The 18,778-nt window shown below is 40.3% G+C and overlaps 1 protein-coding gene across 3 annotated transcripts in view; it reads left to right on the top strand.

Moving 5' to 3' along the window:
• Positions 1 to 255: 255 nt before the first annotated feature.
• The window catches only part of phtf2 (putative homeodomain transcription factor 2), a 51,474-nt gene continuing 32,951 nt past the window's right edge, over positions 256 to 18,778 (top strand). For all 3 annotated transcript variants that reach the window (XM_022749196.1, XM_022749197.1, XM_022749195.1), the window contains exons 1-3: positions 256 to 401; positions 4,952 to 5,011; positions 14,311 to 14,391. In XM_022749196.1, coding sequence (XP_022604917.1) covers positions 14,347 to 14,391 — 45 coding nt within the window. In that variant the 5' untranslated portion in view covers positions 256 to 401; positions 4,952 to 5,011; positions 14,311 to 14,346. The remainder of the gene's footprint in view (positions 402 to 4,951; positions 5,012 to 14,310; positions 14,392 to 18,778) is intronic.

Genomic DNA, 18,778 nt, shown 5'->3' with positions numbered 1-18,778 from the left:
TTCAAATTATACCACTCGCTGTGTTTATGTGCGATTCACTGTGCTGCAACATGATACGGCAACACTGTGTTATCAGTTTTTTTCAGTTTAGTTTAAGTTATTCACCGGAGTGATAATGTGACCCCGATATCCTTCTTCTTCTCTTAACTAACCGTTGGCAACGTTTATTGGCTTAAAATTGGATGGCGCACTTATGCGGTGGTTTACGGTCATGAGCTGAAGTTGTGTTTGTACAGTGAAAGACAGAAGGGAAAAGCTAATGCTTCAAACAGCGGTGAGCAGACACTCAGCATCACTTCCACACAATGGACAAGGCAGGCGAGCACAGTGCAGCATAAGTCACGTCTAGAAAACACTGTTTGGGTCTGCGTGGGGTCTGAGCAGCCGTCGCCGCCAAAGAGGTAAGACTGAGCGGCTGCATGGTATGTTAGGGCAGCAGTGATCAGGATTTCAGTATTAGGCACAGCTGTGTGGGCTCTTTGTGCCTGCCGGTAGCTTAGCTAACTGTGTAGCATGACAAGAGCTAGGAGCACAAGGAGGAGGAGGAGGAGGGTTGTGTTTGAACTGAACCATGAAGACTGTCTGAAAACACCGTGGCTGCATCTACATGTAGGCTAACTTCAATATCAGCTGCCTTTAAAGAGATTTATTGCGCTGCACAGGTCGTGTCCTTTTTTGGAGTGAAAATACACAGTAACGTTCACTCTATACGATTTTGCTGTTGTGTACTTGACGACTGTAGTCTTACTGGCTTATTTGACACAGATGCACTCTAAACCCTCACATTCAGCCTGTTATATTTTTTAATTGGAACTATATTCTTATTCACTTATAAACATTTTAATCTTTCCACTTTAATTCTACTAGAGCTGCAGCTCACCATTATTTCCATTACAAGGTTTCCTCATAATGTTTTATAGCGGAGGTGGGCCACCTCGACTGAAATCATTGAACATTTAAACCATAACACATGAATCGTCAGGGGAAACAAGCAGTGGTGTTGTCTCACTGTTGTTAAGATGCCATCATCTGCAAACTAATTTGTCGCCATGGTTTTCCACCTCAGCTAAACACTTTCTGGGTTTCTTTGAGTTAATGAGCTACAGTGGCTACACATAAACTATGGCAAACATTGCATGGCTGGAAGATGACTTTTTACCAAGCAGATTGCCTGTCTTCCCACAGATCTGTGTCAGCATCTGGGTGGCTTACCACCATGGCTGAACAATTTTCCTAATGGAAAGCCCTCTTTATTGATTGATCTTCTGGTGAAATGTTTTCTTGATTATTCTTTTGATATGCAAAATATTAGGAAATAATGAAAAATGTCAGTCACAGCTTCCCAGAGCTGAAAGTGGTGTCTTTAATTTGCTTAATTTGTGCAACCAACACTGCAAAATTCAAATTTAAGTTTCATTGAAGACTAAGAAAACCAATAAATAGGCTGTAATAGGATGTTCATTTTGGGCATTTTTACTAAAATGAAAAACCTACAGGATTAATCAGTTGATTAAACTTTGATTAAACTACTCATCTAATCATTTCAGCTCTGAATTCTAATCTGCTCCACCAATCTTCATCACTAACATGAATCTGCCTTCTTACTCTACTACCTAGTCAGGTTCCTCTACCTATCGTGTGTCACAGAGGGGAAACTGTCGCAGCCTTCAGCAGGCGGTCAGGCTCGCAGTTTGGCAGGCTGTCTGATTATCCAACATGATTTGCCATCCAGCCAGTCTGTCTCTTCCAGTGTCTGACTAACACTGTCATCACTCATCCAGATTTTCCACTGCACTTGTAATTTGACCCCTAAATTAACCCTGCTCACTGCACTGGCAGAGTCCTGTATGAATCCATAATGCTAACATACAACAAAGACAGATAAATCTTACTTCTGTCATCTAATATTTCAATATAAAGTATGAATTTTTTGTAAATCAGAATATGTTCATACAGGCTGAAGACGTGGAACAGATCAGACTACATATGAGTAATAAATCCAATTATAAAACATTGACATCACAGAATTGAGTCACTGCAGTATCACCTACTGTTTCAGCTTGACTGTGTTTGGACTGGAGCTAAGAATTTGACTGTCAGGTATGCAGGTTAGACAGTAGTGCTGTGTAATGTGGACATCTGTATTTTAAAATGTCATGTACTTTACTGTTTACTGTCTAAGAATCAAACCTCTGGAATAACACTGTTGCTCAGGCAGTCCACCTGCAGTCACATTCACAACTTTACGCCCCATTAACGAAACCATACACGCTGAGAACTAAGACACTTACACACATTTATCAAAAAAAGGTTAATTAGAGAGATTAAAGATTGGTTTTGAATTAGTAATGAGCAGCCACAATGTGATTTTGAGCAAGGCACTTATAATGTAGTTGTTCAGTGGCAAACGGCAGGAAACTGTGGTGACAAGATAGCACTCAGCAAAAGTTTGTAAAAATGCAGTGAGTTTGTTACCCGTTGACAAATCAGAGATGAAATCACCATCGCTGTGTCTTACACATCGAGACATGAGCTGACGGTTCTAACAGACACCTGGATGTACACACACACACACACACACAGACACACAGACACAGAGACACACAGACATTGTGGATGAGGCTACACAGTGCGTGTGACTTCGAGACGTTGATCGACTGATGTCCAGTTAGGCAAGAAGTACTTGTTAGTCAAGGTAGCTGTGCAGCAGTCCTGCAGCTTTCATCGCCTGGAGGTCAGTCAGCACAGTCCAATGTATAGTGTGTTTGTATTTGCATATACATGCATTTGCATAAAGTGAGTTGTAGTGGTTGACTGACTGCCTGACTGAGTGTGTGTGTGTAACTCTAGCATCCATAGTCAGTTGTCTGACCAGCGAGTCACTTTGTATTTCTTTGTATCTCTTTGTTCTCTCTGGCTTTCTGTCTCACCCTTTCTCTCTCTCAGTTGATTTCTTCTCTCCCTCTGTCTCTGTCTCTCTCTCTTGTTCTGTCTCTCTTTGAGGAGCTCTCAGACGATGCTCTTTGTGTTGTGCAGCTTGAATCTGCCTGCAGAGCTGGTTACATCACCAGCTGCAATATAGTTACATCACACACTAGACTGCCGTATCATCTTATGTTATAGCCGCAGAGTGGCCTGCAGGACAGTGATATAATTCATAGAAATATAGCCATTATGATGTTGAGTGCGAGCAGGAAGGTCACAGAGAAAGTGGACACATTACAAACTCAGCTGCACTGCAGTAGACTGGCAGGTCGCGTGGATGGAACATGGAAGGTGTTTTGTCAAGATGAGCTGTGACAGGATGGGAAATCTACACCAGGAGCATTTTGTCTCTGGACCCAGTCATGCTTTCTGCTAAACACAGGAATGCATCACCGTGGTTTTTAAAAAAAAAAAAAAAAAAAAAAAAAAAAATATTTAAAGGCCAGTACCATCAATCTGTATGATCCTACTGATATGATTGCTACTTCAGTTTCAGGGTCCATGTATTGTGCATGCTGGCTCACTGTCACTCTGTCAGGACTTACTCGGACACTTGACCAAAATGGAGCCATTTGATAATGTTATCAGTAACACCTGTGCTTTTCCTACTATGACAAGTCAACATGTCTGCTGGGAAAAAAGCCTATTGATACACATTTTCATTGTTGTTAGAGGTCAATCATTGCTAAGACCAATGTGGCACACCCATACAAGTGTTTGTAGTTATTGTGCGTTATTAAAACTGCTCATGTGGAGGTTGGAATGATTAATGTGTCATACATTCATCATATCTGAAATAAATCTTGAAATAAATGCCCCACAGCATTTTGTGATTGCTTTCTGCAGTGCAGTCTCCAACCACACTTATCATTCTTTTATCCTTTTGAGTTACCGTGAAAAACCACTGTAATGCTTATTTGGCATTTTACCTCCATCTAAGGAGGTCTCTATTACTGTAGCAGCAACGAGATCTTCCACAAACCCACATCTGGAATCGCAAACCCCCTCTGCCTTGTTGCAATTGTGGTTGTGGTTTGTTGAACAGCGTTTGACCTCTTCCTTTCACAAGACTTGAGGAGGTCAGAGTACGAATACATGTGATTGTGATACTAGTCAGCCTTTAACTTATTGGGTTTTTCAGGTTTTTTTTTTTTTAATTTTTTTTCAGCTGTTGCTTAGACGTGACATAGACTTTCCCACTGTAAAGAAAAGGACGGCTGTCATGTGAGTTGCGTGCGGCGGCGCTAATCATTTAGCTACAGTAGTGTAACTTCCAGGCGTAACACACTGATGTGACTGCAGAGCTGAGTGAGCTTCACACTGAGCTGTCTTGCCCTGCGGAATGACTTGAAGAGACGTTATTGATTACCTACCTTGTTAGGCTGTCATTATGAAGAAGGTCAGTTTGAAGGATAGATGATGGTGATAAAGACGATATTTTGGGGATAATTATTATGATGGAAAAGGAGGATGATGGTAGTGATGGTCGGTCTCCTGACTTTCCACAAAGGGCTATATTGTTAGAAAAGGTTGCTGCCTAATGTTAGTCATGATTGTTTTTCAGTATTCATACTGTGTCTAAGGGCAACACGTGTATGTGTGTTTTGAAGCAGGAGAAACTTGGAAGCCTCACTGTGCAGCTTCGACATGTGGACTAATTACACATTACAGTGTCCACAGGAAACCATTTTCCACACACATTAGATGCAGTTATTAGCCTGAGTGATCAAGAGGAAGCTTCTCTTTCTTGACTGGTTTTACTAGTATGTGAGAGCCTTAGAGACACACACACACACACACACACACACACACCACACACACACACACACACACACACACACACACACACACACACACACACACGCTGCTGTTGATGCTTTGAATCTCAAATGTGATCATCCCAGACCAGACAGTCTTGACCTCTTGTCTCTCGCTCTCTGTCTGTCTTTGTTTGCCAAATGTCCAGTTCCTGTCCTAATTTGGTTGTGAGGACAAAACATCGCTCAGCTACACGGCCTGACCAGAGGTGAGTCCTGTCTGTGTGTGTGTGTCTGTGTGTGTTTTGAATTCATTGTGTGTTTACTAGTTGCAATTCCCCACCCCAATCTCCACATAGTCTGTTTTTGTTTTTGCACCGCATGCTTCAGCACCTCTTGTTCTGTTGTTGTGAGGGTGTCAGCTGCCTACACACACATACATACACACATACACACACACACACACACACACACACACACACACACACACACACCCACCCTGCTCAGACAGCAACAGCACTTCATGAGTACTGTTCATTATGTCTGAGAGAGAAAGACAGATGGAAAAATAGGAGAAAGTGTAAAAAAAAAAAAAAAAAAAAACTACCCCTCTGAGGAGAGCACAGGAGGCAAACACCAGGCTTTTTTTTTCTATGCATGTGTCTGTCTCTGCAGACTGAGCCGCGAAGTCTACAGTCTACAGCAGCAGCAGTTTGTGTGTTCTTTCACTTCATCCGCGGTTGCTGTTTTCCTGTCCAGCAAATACCCACCCACACAGTTTTTTCCAGGTTACTATTTTATGTCATCACATTATACAGAAAGGTATTGTATTGTATTCTGTTTTCATTTGGGTGTTTTTGCTGAATGCACAAAATTCAAAATCCCCAAAAGACCTAAAAATAAGACGATTTAACTACAGAAGGATGGTCTGATGATGTTTGCCACAAGCCTAAATGAGCAACATATTGTCATATAAAAAAACAGCTGCAGCTTTATGTGATTGATTTCTGGCACGTCAGAAATTTTGGTCGACTCCACGAGTCTTTCCCACGACTGCTGTCAAAAGATTTGTCAGAAGATGTATTTGTTATTTAGTTTTTAATTATTGGAATAGCATTTTACATGGTGTGGTCATGAGATTGAGCTCTGATATCAGACTGATCTTCGCTGCAGGTCCATCTGCGGCTCCATACTTTTTTCTTCTTCTTACTTTCTCTTCATAGTAGAGTTGCACAAAGTAACGCCACCTTTCTCGCAGGTTGTGGCTGTGCAGAAATGTTTTGTATTAAGTATTTTGATGTCATATATGTGCATGACCTCATTAACTAACGAACTGGAGTGTGTGTGTGTTGTGGTATGATGAAGGTCAAGTGTGGGGTTGTTTGTTGTCACTTGAGATTGTCAGGGAATCACCCTACATGATGGAAAACATGATCCCCCCCACGTCCCACCACCCCTCCATCTCACACATACACACACACACACACACACACACACACACACACACACACACACACACACACACACGCCCCCTCGGCCCAGCTTGGAGATGTAACCTGCACCCATCATGAAATATAGAGCACCCAGAGAGAGAGGGAACAGTTAGTGTTACACATCACGAGTTAGCAACCTCATGAAGGAGGTCTCTTCTCGTGCTCATGTTTTCATCAGACATCCCAGAGCGACGTTACACTGTCGTCAGTTTGTATTAGAAGCAAAACAGTAAGAAAACCAAGCTGTTGCTTTCTGTTCTGTTGTTTTTGTCTTATTTGTCCCTTGAAAAACCAGCTTTGTGGTCAACTCTGATCGTGATCAGTGTTGCCAGCAGTATTCCTTCATGCTCACTTTCCATCTAAATTCGTCTGACTGCCACTTTCTGCTTTTTCAGCCCAGATTTAGCAGCCTGGTTTTCACATACTGTGGCTAAACAAAATAATTTATTTTCTAAAAGCGAATATTGACTTTTTATTTGAGCCCACAGAGATGATTTTTGTTGTTAGTTGGGGCTTTTCGAGCAGCACTGAAGGGCACCCATCAATGTTTGAGTGGAGGCTCACAGCAGATAGTGAGACATTTCAGAGCTTTCCTGATGTACATACACTCAGTAAAATAAAGCCTGACACCACTAAATTTCAAACCTAACATGACTCATTTCAAAGTTTATGCAGCGTGTCACACCTCTGATGTTGCTGCAGTGGATGGAGGAATGAGAGAGATTATACAGTTGCACATCACAACATGCTGCCCTGACTTTAGGTACAATTGAGACAATCAAGCCTCTTTGTTTTAATGCTTTAAGGGGTTCCCTCAGGAATTAGGTTTGCTGAGGTGGCAAGTCGGATCGGTGGTTGTGTATCGACGTAGCTGACTCTCTGACTGCTGTGCCCGTTTTCCATTACGTATCAGTTGATCTTTACACCACTACTTTTCTGCTCTGATTAAATACTGTGAAGCAAATGTCCAATGCGATTGATTATCCATCACCTGCTAAGATGAATCGGACGGATCCTGATGGATCCTATCTCATTATCAATGCAGTTTTCCAGATCATGGTTTGAGTCTGAGTTTCACAGATGAAGTACTTCAACAACTAGGAACTGAAAAATACAACTGATTACCCGAAACCAACCCAAGTCATTTGCAATAACACGAGACATTAAGAATGGAAAGAGACAGAGTGAGTGTGTGAAAAAAGTCAGAGGGTTGTAGGTTTCATAACCAATAGCATAAAATTGTAAAAAAGAGAACAATTGTAAAAAAAAAAAACAACAAAAAAAAAAACAAAAAACAAAATCGTCATCTAGCACACACACGACTTCCAAATACACACCCACTTTCCATTAGACACACTCAAAACACACTGACATAGTCACCACACCCTCACTCTCAACACGTCAGTCTTCAGCTGTAGTGATTTGCAGTGTGTGTGTTTCTAAATGACTGTGGTGGTAGTCACTGCTTTTGTCTATGAAACACTGACTGGTATTAAGCATTTTCACAGAGACACTCGTACAGTCATTGTGCAGGTTGCATTGATGGTAATCTTGGGGTTTTCATGATTTTTCTATCAGTATGATGAATTACCATGATTTCTTTCACCTATAAACAGTTTTTGTTTTCTGAGAACTGTATCACGATATCTAGCAACTAATTATCTGGAACTAGAATTTGTCCATATTGCCCAGTCGAGAGGTAGGGAGGTAAAGATGCTTGATAGTAGAGCTTAAAGATTTTTGAGGCATTTTGCACGAATGTCCTTTTTTATAGACGAAATGATGAGAAAATAATTGTTGTTTGGCCACATGTGAATCCTCAGGCCAAGTTTGAAATACAGCACTTGAAATAAATATCTGAAGTGTGTAAAAGTTACACAGACGACAGCCAGCTCATATTGAAAATAGTGTTTTCTTAAAATGATGGTTATAAATGGTAGAAAAAAAAAGTAAACGACACATGAATCAGTATCAAAGACGTGTTGAGGTTTGGTACCCAGCCATGTTTAGCACAATAACAAGTTTATGATCACCTTCCACATATCCATCCCTACGAGATTTAAACATAGAGTGTAGGTGTGAGCTTTGCAAGACAAGAAACGCTCTGGATGTGATAGACTTAAGGTTTGAAATCAGTTGTGAGACGCACAAGAAGTACACACTAAGAACCACCACTATTTCTGTGAGAAATAATCCAATCTGTTGTTACATTATTCAGAAACATTAAGGTCTTAACCTCAGTGGAAAACAACCCTCAGTTTGGGAAATAGTGTGGTTTTGTCTAAGTATCTTTTTACCCCCCCCGTGAAGGCAGCATGAGGCCACATTGACATCACGTGCACCCACACTCACGCACACACGCACACACACACACACAAACACTCAAACACTCAAACACTCAAAACTCAACCTTTTTCTTCCACTGACCTTCATCCACATTAACATTCATACAGTAGCTGCAACAGACATATGGCTAATCACACTCAGCCATTTCCTGCACACACATACACCCACACACCCACGCTCGCTCTCTCACGCACACATACACACTAGGGCATATAAAGAGCTCTCATATAAACTGTGGCCTACATAATACATGCTGTCTTACTTGACTGCTCTCTCTCTCTCTCTCTTTAAATGGGTCAGCTCATTGGTCAGACAGACTTGGCAAGCCATAGAGCTGCAGACTGTGTGTGTGTGTGTGTGTGTGTGTGTGTGTGTGTGTGTGTGTGTGTGTGTGTGTGTGTGTGTGTGTGTGTTTGAGTGCGTGTGTGTGTGTGTGTGTGTGTATTAGTGCGTGTGTGTCGGGTTGTTATCGACGTTGTTAAATTCTTTGCAAGCTTTGTAATGGGGTGCGTTTGTGAGCAAAACTTTCTTGTTGACATGAGTTTTCTGCCACCGGAGTTACTGTTAAAAATGAAATGAAAGATGAAAACAAGTAATTTAAAACTTTAAAATGAGATATCTGATCATATATTTTTTCTTTTTCTTTTTTCATTTGAATGTCTGTGAATTCAGCTTCCTGTGATGAGAATATAAGTATAATGTCTGTGTGTGTGTGTTTTCTGTTGTCTGGGCTCCCTTCCCTAAATACCCTTTAGCAAACCACAATGTATTTTGGGAACACTGAGAGTGTGTGGTTTCGGAAAAAGTATGTTAGGAAATAACTCCCAGCCTATTTCTTCTTGTTATGTTTTCCAGCATAAATGATAACCTAGCATTTTACAGCTAATCCTGTGTCTGTAGCCGTATTAGGCAATGATAATGCGTCTGTGTTTGTTTGTGTCTGATAATATGTGTGAATCAGTGTTGCCTTCACTGAGGTATGATGGAGGGATTTCGAGGCTTTGAACAGCCTGTTTTTGTTATCACCGTCTCTGGATGGGGAGGATTTAAGCTCTTAAATCTGTCACAAAGTCTGAGAGAGTTAAAAAAAAGAAACCCTGCTGTTTGTGGTCCAACTCCGCTAATGACGGAGTGTCGCTCTCGTAGGTTTGTCTGTCTGGGATTAATGTGTGGTCATGCTTACGATTGTTGTTTTGAGGTTGCGCAATTTGACGGTTTGTCACAGCGGGACTTGTTGCTCGACAATAAGCCATTTTCAATGTGCACTTCAGCGATGCGATCTCTTATATTCTTACATAACAAATTTCAGAAATCATTTTGTCTGTTAATGTGCGTAAGTTGTACTTTAATGGGGAAATGTCACCAAACATTTTGAAGATGTTAGCTGTGGCTTTGAGACTTTTTTTTTTTTAAAGCTTATATAATGTAAGCAATTCATCAAATAATCATAAAATAACTGATGCATAAGCAAGATATGGATACAGTCCTGTTATATGTACTTTTATACTATGAAATTCATACATATCTTGATATAGTTATTGATATTTTATGGTAAATGGTATTGGAAACTGTTTATGGACACAATTGAAGTCTCTGTTTTTGTCTAATCCAAAAAAGAGTTTTATTTTTTAGGACTGTTTTAAATCCATGTTCCTCTCATCGCAAACTATTAAATCTCTGTTGGAGCTGTGAGAGCAGTGTGTAAATGTCAGTTTGTGACGGGAAGGTGACTCTCGTGTGTGAATGAGAAATAAACTTATCTCAGTGTTTATGTTAACAGAGGAAGTGGAACAGAGAATACTTGTCTTGCTATTTCACCCTCCATATTGTGTTTGCTCTTTGCATACAGCCTCCTCCTTCCTCTCTTGATCTGTCCGTTATTCCTTTCTTTCACCGCCTCTGTCACCATCTCTTCACTCAAGTTTTAATATGAAGTCTTTCATTGACACTAACCCACTTGCTTGTGTAACCACTGCACATAAAACGAACAAACCAGCAAAGTGCCCACTCTTTCTTTCTCCCTTCTTCTCAGTCTTTCAAATTTAGGTTGAAATATGTTTCATTTGTATGATCATAAATAACAGTAGAAGGCAAATGTGGTTTATGTCAGGAATAGTATGGTTCAGCAGTGGAGGATGGAGGGAGGGTTGATGATTATAATTGTAGACAACAGCAAGCAAGAGACTTTCTTCCGGTTACTAAAAATGTCTCTTGCCTTCTGGGGCGAAAGTGCACGTACACATACACTCTCTCTCACACACACACACACAAAGAAATTCGTATATACCAACACTTCTGCAACTGTGTGCAGCGTGCATGTAGCACTTATGGGTTTCAGAACTGAGTGCTTTGCAATTCTGCATTAGTCTGCTGGCTGTGTGTGTGTGTGTGTGTGTGTGTGTGTGTGTGTGTGTGTGTGTGTGTGTGTGTGTGTGTGTGTGTGTGTGTGTGTGTGTGTGTGTGTGTGTGTATGTGTGTGTGTGTGTATATGTGTGTGTGTACTACTCTATTAGCAGACTACTATGCGTGATGTAGAAACAGTTCACACTTGGCTCGAGTAGAAACTTTTGTCTCCTTCCTGCTTTTGAGCTTCACATTCTTCACATTGACACACAGCTTGGACTCGCTCTACTGCAGCTTTGAAGACGAGGACAACTCAGACTCTCACACCAATACTACTCTATTTGAAGTGGCAACTTTATCACACACACAAACACTCAGTGTTGTGGTTTGGTCGTTGGCAGATCAGCTGTGGAGCTGTTAAACGGTCCTGTAGTACGGTCTCACATACACTTCTTTGAAAGCAAACTGCGCCATAGACTGAATGTGACTCATGAAATAATCTTCATGGCTTTATTTTGGTAAAATATCTGAAAAGTAGCAGCACATGTTAGCACAAAGATATTTCGAAGTATCTACCATGGAATTTGCATATAAAATGACTGAAGGCTCTCCTGACTCATTTAAAGAGAACCATTTCTAACAAGAAATCTTATTCTCTGGAAATTAAACAAGCCTTCACATGCAAAGAAGGATGTCTTCACTCTGCTTTGTCAAATTAAATGTTCAACATTGAGTGGAAAGCTTGTGGGTAAAAGCAGAATAAATGAAGCAATGTAAATACATGTCATATTAGAAAAGCTAAATTGAAATAGGAGAATTAATGAAGACCCTGGCCTGGCCTGAAGCCACTGCCCTCCACCTATCTCCATCTATCTGCTCCTCCATCCCGTCCACTCACACAGCAGGACAGCACTGCAGTTGCATAACAGAGAAATAGAAAAGAGACTGAAAGAGAGAGGAGGAAGGAGCAGATGCAGAAAGAGAAGAGGGAAGGAGAGTGGCTAACCGCAAAGTCTCCATGTTTTTTCACTTAACAGCTTATTAACCACACCTTCTTCTCCCTGTCTTCCTTTTCCACCTGCACTAACTCAGATGTTTCTACTCCTGTTTAATTCTTTACCAGCACAAAGTGTTCGCAGCCCTCATGTTACTACTGAGTATGTTTCAGACATTTTTATACCCACATCTATGAACAAAATCTGTTAAATGTTACATTAGTAAAACAAGCACAAAATAACTCCCTTTTGTTATTCTCAGTGTCAAATAACAAGGATGTTCGGACTTGTACAGAGGGCTCCAGTACATCACTTCCTGTTCTCTTACTTTTTTAACCACAACAAACAAGCTCCCATCGCCTCCATCGCCAGAAGATCCTGTTTCAAAGACAACCCAGTGTAATGACACAGGGACTGTAACACTGACACACTGCAGGCCTAATGTAGACTGTGCTCTCTGTCATGTGAATCCCATCAGCAACCCATATACTGAGATAACATATGGTTTCTGTTGGTGGTGGTCAGTCATGAATGTTAGCAGATGTCATATAGAGTATATTGACTATTGCATGTAATGTAATATTAGCTGCAGACATGAGAGGGCTTTTTTCCCAGTGTAAATAATAGGGATGGGCATTTTTAGTAATTTCAATATTCGAGTACTCTCGTTACCTTACGAACGAGTACTCGATTACTCGCAAATGATATATATATATGTATTTATTTTTTTGCCGTAAAAAACGAAATACCACAGGTCCGTGTCCGACTGGAAACACAAGCGGAATGTTAAGCTTGTGTTTCCAGTCGGACACGGACTTCCCTGACCAAGTCTACTGTCTGACTGTTGGAGAACATGATATGCAAGTTTAACGCCACATATCTTGAACTGCATGTTATTGTTGTCTTTAAAAAAAAAAAAAAAAAAAAAATTTAATAAAAGTTTTTCCCGACATCCCTTTCCCTAGTCACGGCTGCCATGGTGCACGTAACGCTACCTTAGTTCAACTTACGTGCACCAAAAACAACACGTGCGCAGGTGCGCGAGTAGTGAAACGCTACTCGAATAATGACGTCAACAACGAGTACTCGAGTACTTGTACCCATCCTTAGTAAAGAACATGAAGCGATGAATGCACAGGTTTTCAGTAGAGAGAATAGAAGGTTTCTCGGCTGATGGAAAAATGCCTGAACTAATGATTTGATATGTTTTTACAAAGCTCAGGTTGTAGTAAGAAAAAATAAAGCCAAGATTCCTGCAGTGCCTGGTTACACATATAAACACAGATTTGATTCTAATGCGTCAACACTGTAGTCCTTCTACCTAATAAATAACTGCTGCTAAGAAAGTGTGTGCTCCAGTTTTCCTCTTTGGCTCAGTGTGAGACTACATTAATGTGTTTATCAGTTCAACAGTCCACAGGCTAAAGTACAAAATAAAAAAAACATCATTTGTGTCTGTATGATGCTAAATATTTATAATGGTCTACAGATCACCAGCATCATGCCATGTTTTTTGGATATGAAGATAGATGAGGAAGAGAATTCATTCTTGACCTAAGAAACTAGTTTCAGTAGACTCAAGGTCAGCTTCCTTTGGATCTTTCAACCACATCTCACCGTATGTGAGATCTCACTGTAATGACATTTTTGTTTTGGAGTGTTGTAGATTGTAGTTGTCATTTTTCTTCTGCTTTTATTTTTTTTATTCACCATATAAAATTGTGGTTTTTGAGACGGGTTTCATCCACCATCTTGATTTGCACATTTTTTTAATAGTTGCGAATCCGTATTTAGAAGAATAAGCAAGAACAATCCAGTTTACAAAGTGTTATTAGCCATCAGATGCACTTGACATCAAGAGTCTATTCTACACATAGTACTCATTTTGATAATCCTACATAATAATAAGGAAGTCGCTTACACACCCAAACCACTGCAGGGGATCGAACAACTGTACCCAGATTATCTCCTGTGTGTGTGTGTGTGTGTGTGTGTGTGGTTATGATTCAGCTTATTCACAGACCGGCTCATAGAAAGACTCTTTGTTTATGTTACAAGATGGGTGTCAAGGGAGACAACATGTTAAAGTGACTGGCTTTATTGGGGGGGGGGTGAGTGATTCAGGAGCAACACGACGGAAAGAAGAGATATAAATAGTGTGTTTGTGTCTTGTATCATGTTTTTAGAAAAGGCAGAGTGAATGCCAAATCAGAATAAACACGTGTGTACAAGTGTGTGTGTGCGCCTTCCCCTCCCTCTCTCCTTTGTCAGTTGTCAAGACACACCTGCCTACCTGCCTAGGTATATAGACTACGGTCCTCCTCCCTCTCACCTCATTACTCCGTCACTGACACTGCTCTCTCTCTGTCGCTGTGTGTTTTGTGTTTTCAGTCTAAGATGCCCTAGGCGGGGAGAAGGGAAATGTAAATGGCTTCCAAAGTAAAAGATGCTGTGGTGTGGTACCAGAAAAAGGTAAGATGCTGTTAATTTCTTACACTTGCACATTTCTTTCATTTTGCATTTGTGCAGTTCTCTGAAAAAAAAAATCAATTAATTAGAAATTTAAAGGGATAATAAGGGATTGAAAGGCAGTTCTTAAACTTCTACTTTTACTGTATTTTAACTCGCCATTACATCAAGGCTTTGGGATATAAGTGTCACTCCAAAGAGCCTTGCTGGTTAAAGTCTGAATTTAATAAGCAGTCAGTCATTGCTGAAAAATGAAGGCCCTCATCAGGCAGTGTATGTTGCTGAAGCCTAGTTGGCTACACGTGTGTTTACACATATACACACATGGATGTACAGATGCGTCAGTATATGAAACACGTAAAGACAAGAGACTCCTCAGACACCTCCTATAAATTCTTTTAAATGCCATAGAAATAAAAAAAAAAAGGTTTGCCTAAAGAGAACAGATAGAAAAATGAGATCAAATACATAAAAAAAGTTAAATTTTTGACAAATTTATTTTTTAAAAAATCAAAAAAAAAAAAAAAATCTAATTACTGTGTAAAATTTAATTTTTTTTTTTTTTTGTTTTTTTTAAAAAAAATAAAAAAAAAAAAAAATCTAATTACTGTGTCTTTCTGTTGCCTTCAGCAGCATCTCATGGTTTTCATCAGTTGTCATATCAGATTTTAAATGATCATAAGTGCTAAGAAATTTGGAAAATTTGGACCATTTGGAAAAAAGTGACAGTAAATCTGCCTGAAATTCTATCAGAATTACGCAAAAGTAAGTATTTAAACCTTGAATGGGCAAAATATGACGTTTACAGAGTGTATCTTCTGTATGAATAATGAACTAATTACTACTACTACTGCTTCAAAAACCTTGCAACCAAGAAAAAAAGGAAGGTGGATACAAGTTCAAAAAGAGTTTGTGCACAAATTCAGTTTTTGCAGTTTCTGTTGTTGCATAATATGGGTTTTTGAAGCCAATATATATTTGAAAAAACCCCTATTTAGAAGAAGAATTACAACCAACGTGTACTGAAAGGGAAATGTGCCAGTTCAGAAATAAAGGATAAATGAGTCAGTGGTCTCCGGCAGACAAACTAAATGCTGTTTCTAAATGACCTGAAATGTATCTTTTGCATTTCACAGTAGCTGCTTCCTGTTACTTACTGTCCAGCACATACTCTTCAATATAGCTGCAACAAGATGATATGTGTTCACTGTTTGATTTTATCAGTGTAGGTCTGTGGATCACGGAGGACGGCAGAGCTGAGGCATTCATTCATTTTCTTTCCTTAAAAGAGAAACTGAAGATGCAGTGTTACAACAGACGTTCTGATATTTGAGTGTGCGGACTCTCATTGATCCACCAGTGTTTTGGCAGTGAACTCTGCAGTGCTGTCAGCAGCAGCAGAGCCGGGCCGTTAGGCGCAGTGTGAAACCAGCCTGGTGTTGTGTGTCGTCTTGTTCCATCGTCTCAGATATCAGATCCTCTGTTGGACTCCTGCGCTGCCCCCCCCCACACCCCCACCCCCTTTTTAGCTCTCAGCTTACACTCCGTCTGTCTGCCCGGCTCTCTGTCCTCACAGACCTGTCTCCCTGTTCTTACGATCCCGTCTCCCTCTTCTCTGCCCTGTCTGTCGGCCTGTTATTATTTCCTCTACAACCCCTCTCTCTATGCATCCGTCTGCCTTCATCTTTGTCTTTCATCTCTCTCTCTCTCTCTCTGATCTTCTGCTGGCACCTGGCAGATTGAGGCAACATAAGCTTTCACTGGAATCAGATCACGCTGAAGTTGACTCATGAGAAGTTACAAACTTTAATTAATGGTCCAAACTCTATACACTACTCTATTTTTTCCCAGCTTTGTTTTTTGTTATATTGGTTCTTAGATTTGTCCTAAGTTTAATTGCTGGTAACATTTAAAAGGTCTTAAGTCTTCAATTACGTTTTAAGATTAGTCTAAGAAACTGGATTAAAAGCTTGTCTGGGCAGATGCACACCAGTGACTGCAACCGCTGAGTCATGACCGGGTGAAGCCCTTTTTAAGGAGCAGATCACATCAGTCTGACTGTCCTCAGGGCTTCTTCAACTCTGACGTATGTTTTAGACAAGTTAAGAGTTTTTCCCCCTCTGATTCCTGAATGTAAATGAGGTATGACACAGATACTCTATTGAAGATCATGTTTGCAGACTCTCCGCATCATAACCAAGGCTTTCTTGTCTGAACAGTTTAATTCACCAGGACGAGAAGATTTTATTTATCCCCAACAGTTCTGCTATCTCTGTTGGTCCTGGTCAATAACACAGCGGATAGGCGAGCCATGAAGGGCAAAGACAGGCTCATATCACAGTCTGTCTTGTTCGGCTCTGGCTTTGCTAAAAATACGAGAGAGCGAAAGATACTCAGAGGTTTGGCTTTAAGCAAACACCTGAAGTCCTGCCAAATAAAGAAGCACAACCCTCTGGAGAGAGTTTAAGTGTGCGTATTTTTAAATGAGTCTGTGGCTCCTAACAGGCCTCATGTGGTGGAAAAAAGGGTTGTTGTGTTTGTACCCTTGGCTCACATGAGTGGTGGTGCATTGTGTTATGTTGTTGATGCTTTCATTGTGATGGAATCAGAGTGAGGACTATGGATAGGTCTCCCTCTGGGTTGGACCACCTACTCACCTCTGGTGATTTTTAGCTCTGCAGTTTTGATTGTAGTTGCTGAAGTTTTGAGATTGCTGCCGCTGACCTTTCTGCTTCTATCCCAGAACAATTGAGGGTCATGAAATGTAGTTTGTGGTGCTCACAGTATATGACATTTAGAAAAGGTGTCTTGTTATTCTGGATTATCCTCTGACTTCACTGTGATCACAATTTTAACTACTTTCTGACTGTTGACTGTTCTTTAAATGTCCTGTTCTTTAAATGTCTTTTTAATGCCGTGAGCACCATAAACAAAATTACATTCAGCTCAATGGTATTGCTATAACATTTGTATATTTATATATGTTTGTTTAGTTTTGTGGTTTTTTTTTATTTCAGAAATGTACATACATGCCCACTAAGTGTATCGTCCACACAAAGCAATCAGATCTTATCACAGTAAATGTGTCAATCTAACTAGGTAATAATAAAATTTGACTCTTAAAACTAGTGTATGTTAAAGGTATAAAATGTAACCTTCCCACATTAAAACGTCTAAAATCGACAAGACCTATGTTATATATTTTGATGAAATTTTTATGATACCCTTGGTTGTTTATATAACTATATATTGTAAAAAGATGAAGGGGAAACAGTGTTGGAGAAACACAGATTTTTAACTTGAAACTGCTTTATTCAGTGTTTTTACCAGATTTAATCACCGGATCTGTTTGTTTTGGAGAGGAGGAGACCTCTGCAGATAATTCGGCTCCTGGTTAAAACCTCCTGAATATCTGGATCACAAGTTATCAGAGAAACAAGTCACACGGACTATTTTTAATGTGAAACTGCTTTATTCAATGTTTTTACCGCAGGGGTGGTGAAGAGAACAATTCCCATGATCCCACGCTGCGTCACCAAACTCTGTCTTTTGTTATTGTTTTCATTGAGAGACCCCTAGCGCAAAAAAATTAACATATTGTGTGTTTAACTGAAAGATGGATTTTGAGCTTGAGAGAAAGGTCCAGATTTCCAAACAGGTGAAGCTGAACAACCTCAGCTCTCCAGCCTCTCCAGCCGTTAGGCAGTGGCCCCCATGAGTCACAATATATTTCTGACTGTGCTGTCTGAAAACAGGCTGCAAATAGACTCTGTAATGTTTGTGTGGAGGCCTTTTTTTTCTGACCACAGTGCCATGCCAAACCCATATCACAGTGAAGATGCATGTAGCCGTGCAGTCTATATCTGCCACGAGAGACTTTCTGTCTTTTTTTAGCTCTGACACAGAGTTTGCTGATGCCAAGTGGCAAGCTGGTTGCCAGCTTCCTATTTGGTGATATATTTGGGTTTAAAAGTTACACTGTAATAAATCAGCATATAGCTTCTTTGTGTGGCAAGTTTAAGGCCTAATTTAAGACGTAAGCAACACAGTTGCTCTGAGGTAAGTGGGCGAGATCTGTGGATGTTAGTGACTTTACAGGATGGGCGAGTCTCAGAGGGAATATTCTCCATCAGTAAAGTCAGCTGTGTACATGATAGAACTGTTACAGGACTCGGCTTTATTTAGAGAAGACAACACATAAATGACCAAGTATTTGCTGCTTTCTTTTTTTGCTGCTTTTCTTTGTCTTATACGGCACGTAATGTGAATATCCTTGGGTTTGGACTCTTGGTTGAACAAAATAAAACAATTAGAGGATTGGGCTCTTGGAAATTAGGATTGTGAAAAATTTGAGCAATTTATCGTGTGACATTCAAGAGCCGAAGTGAAG

This window comes from Seriola dumerili, unplaced genomic scaffold (genome assembly GCF_002260705.1).
Source record: "Seriola dumerili isolate Sdu_G_001 unplaced genomic scaffold, Sdu_1.0 BDQW01000138.1, whole genome shotgun sequence".
Lineage (NCBI taxonomy): Eukaryota > Metazoa > Chordata > Actinopteri > Carangiformes > Carangidae > Seriola > Seriola dumerili.
The sequence above is the reverse complement of the archived record's forward strand: the minus strand, read 5'-3'. Positions and strand labels throughout refer to the sequence as shown.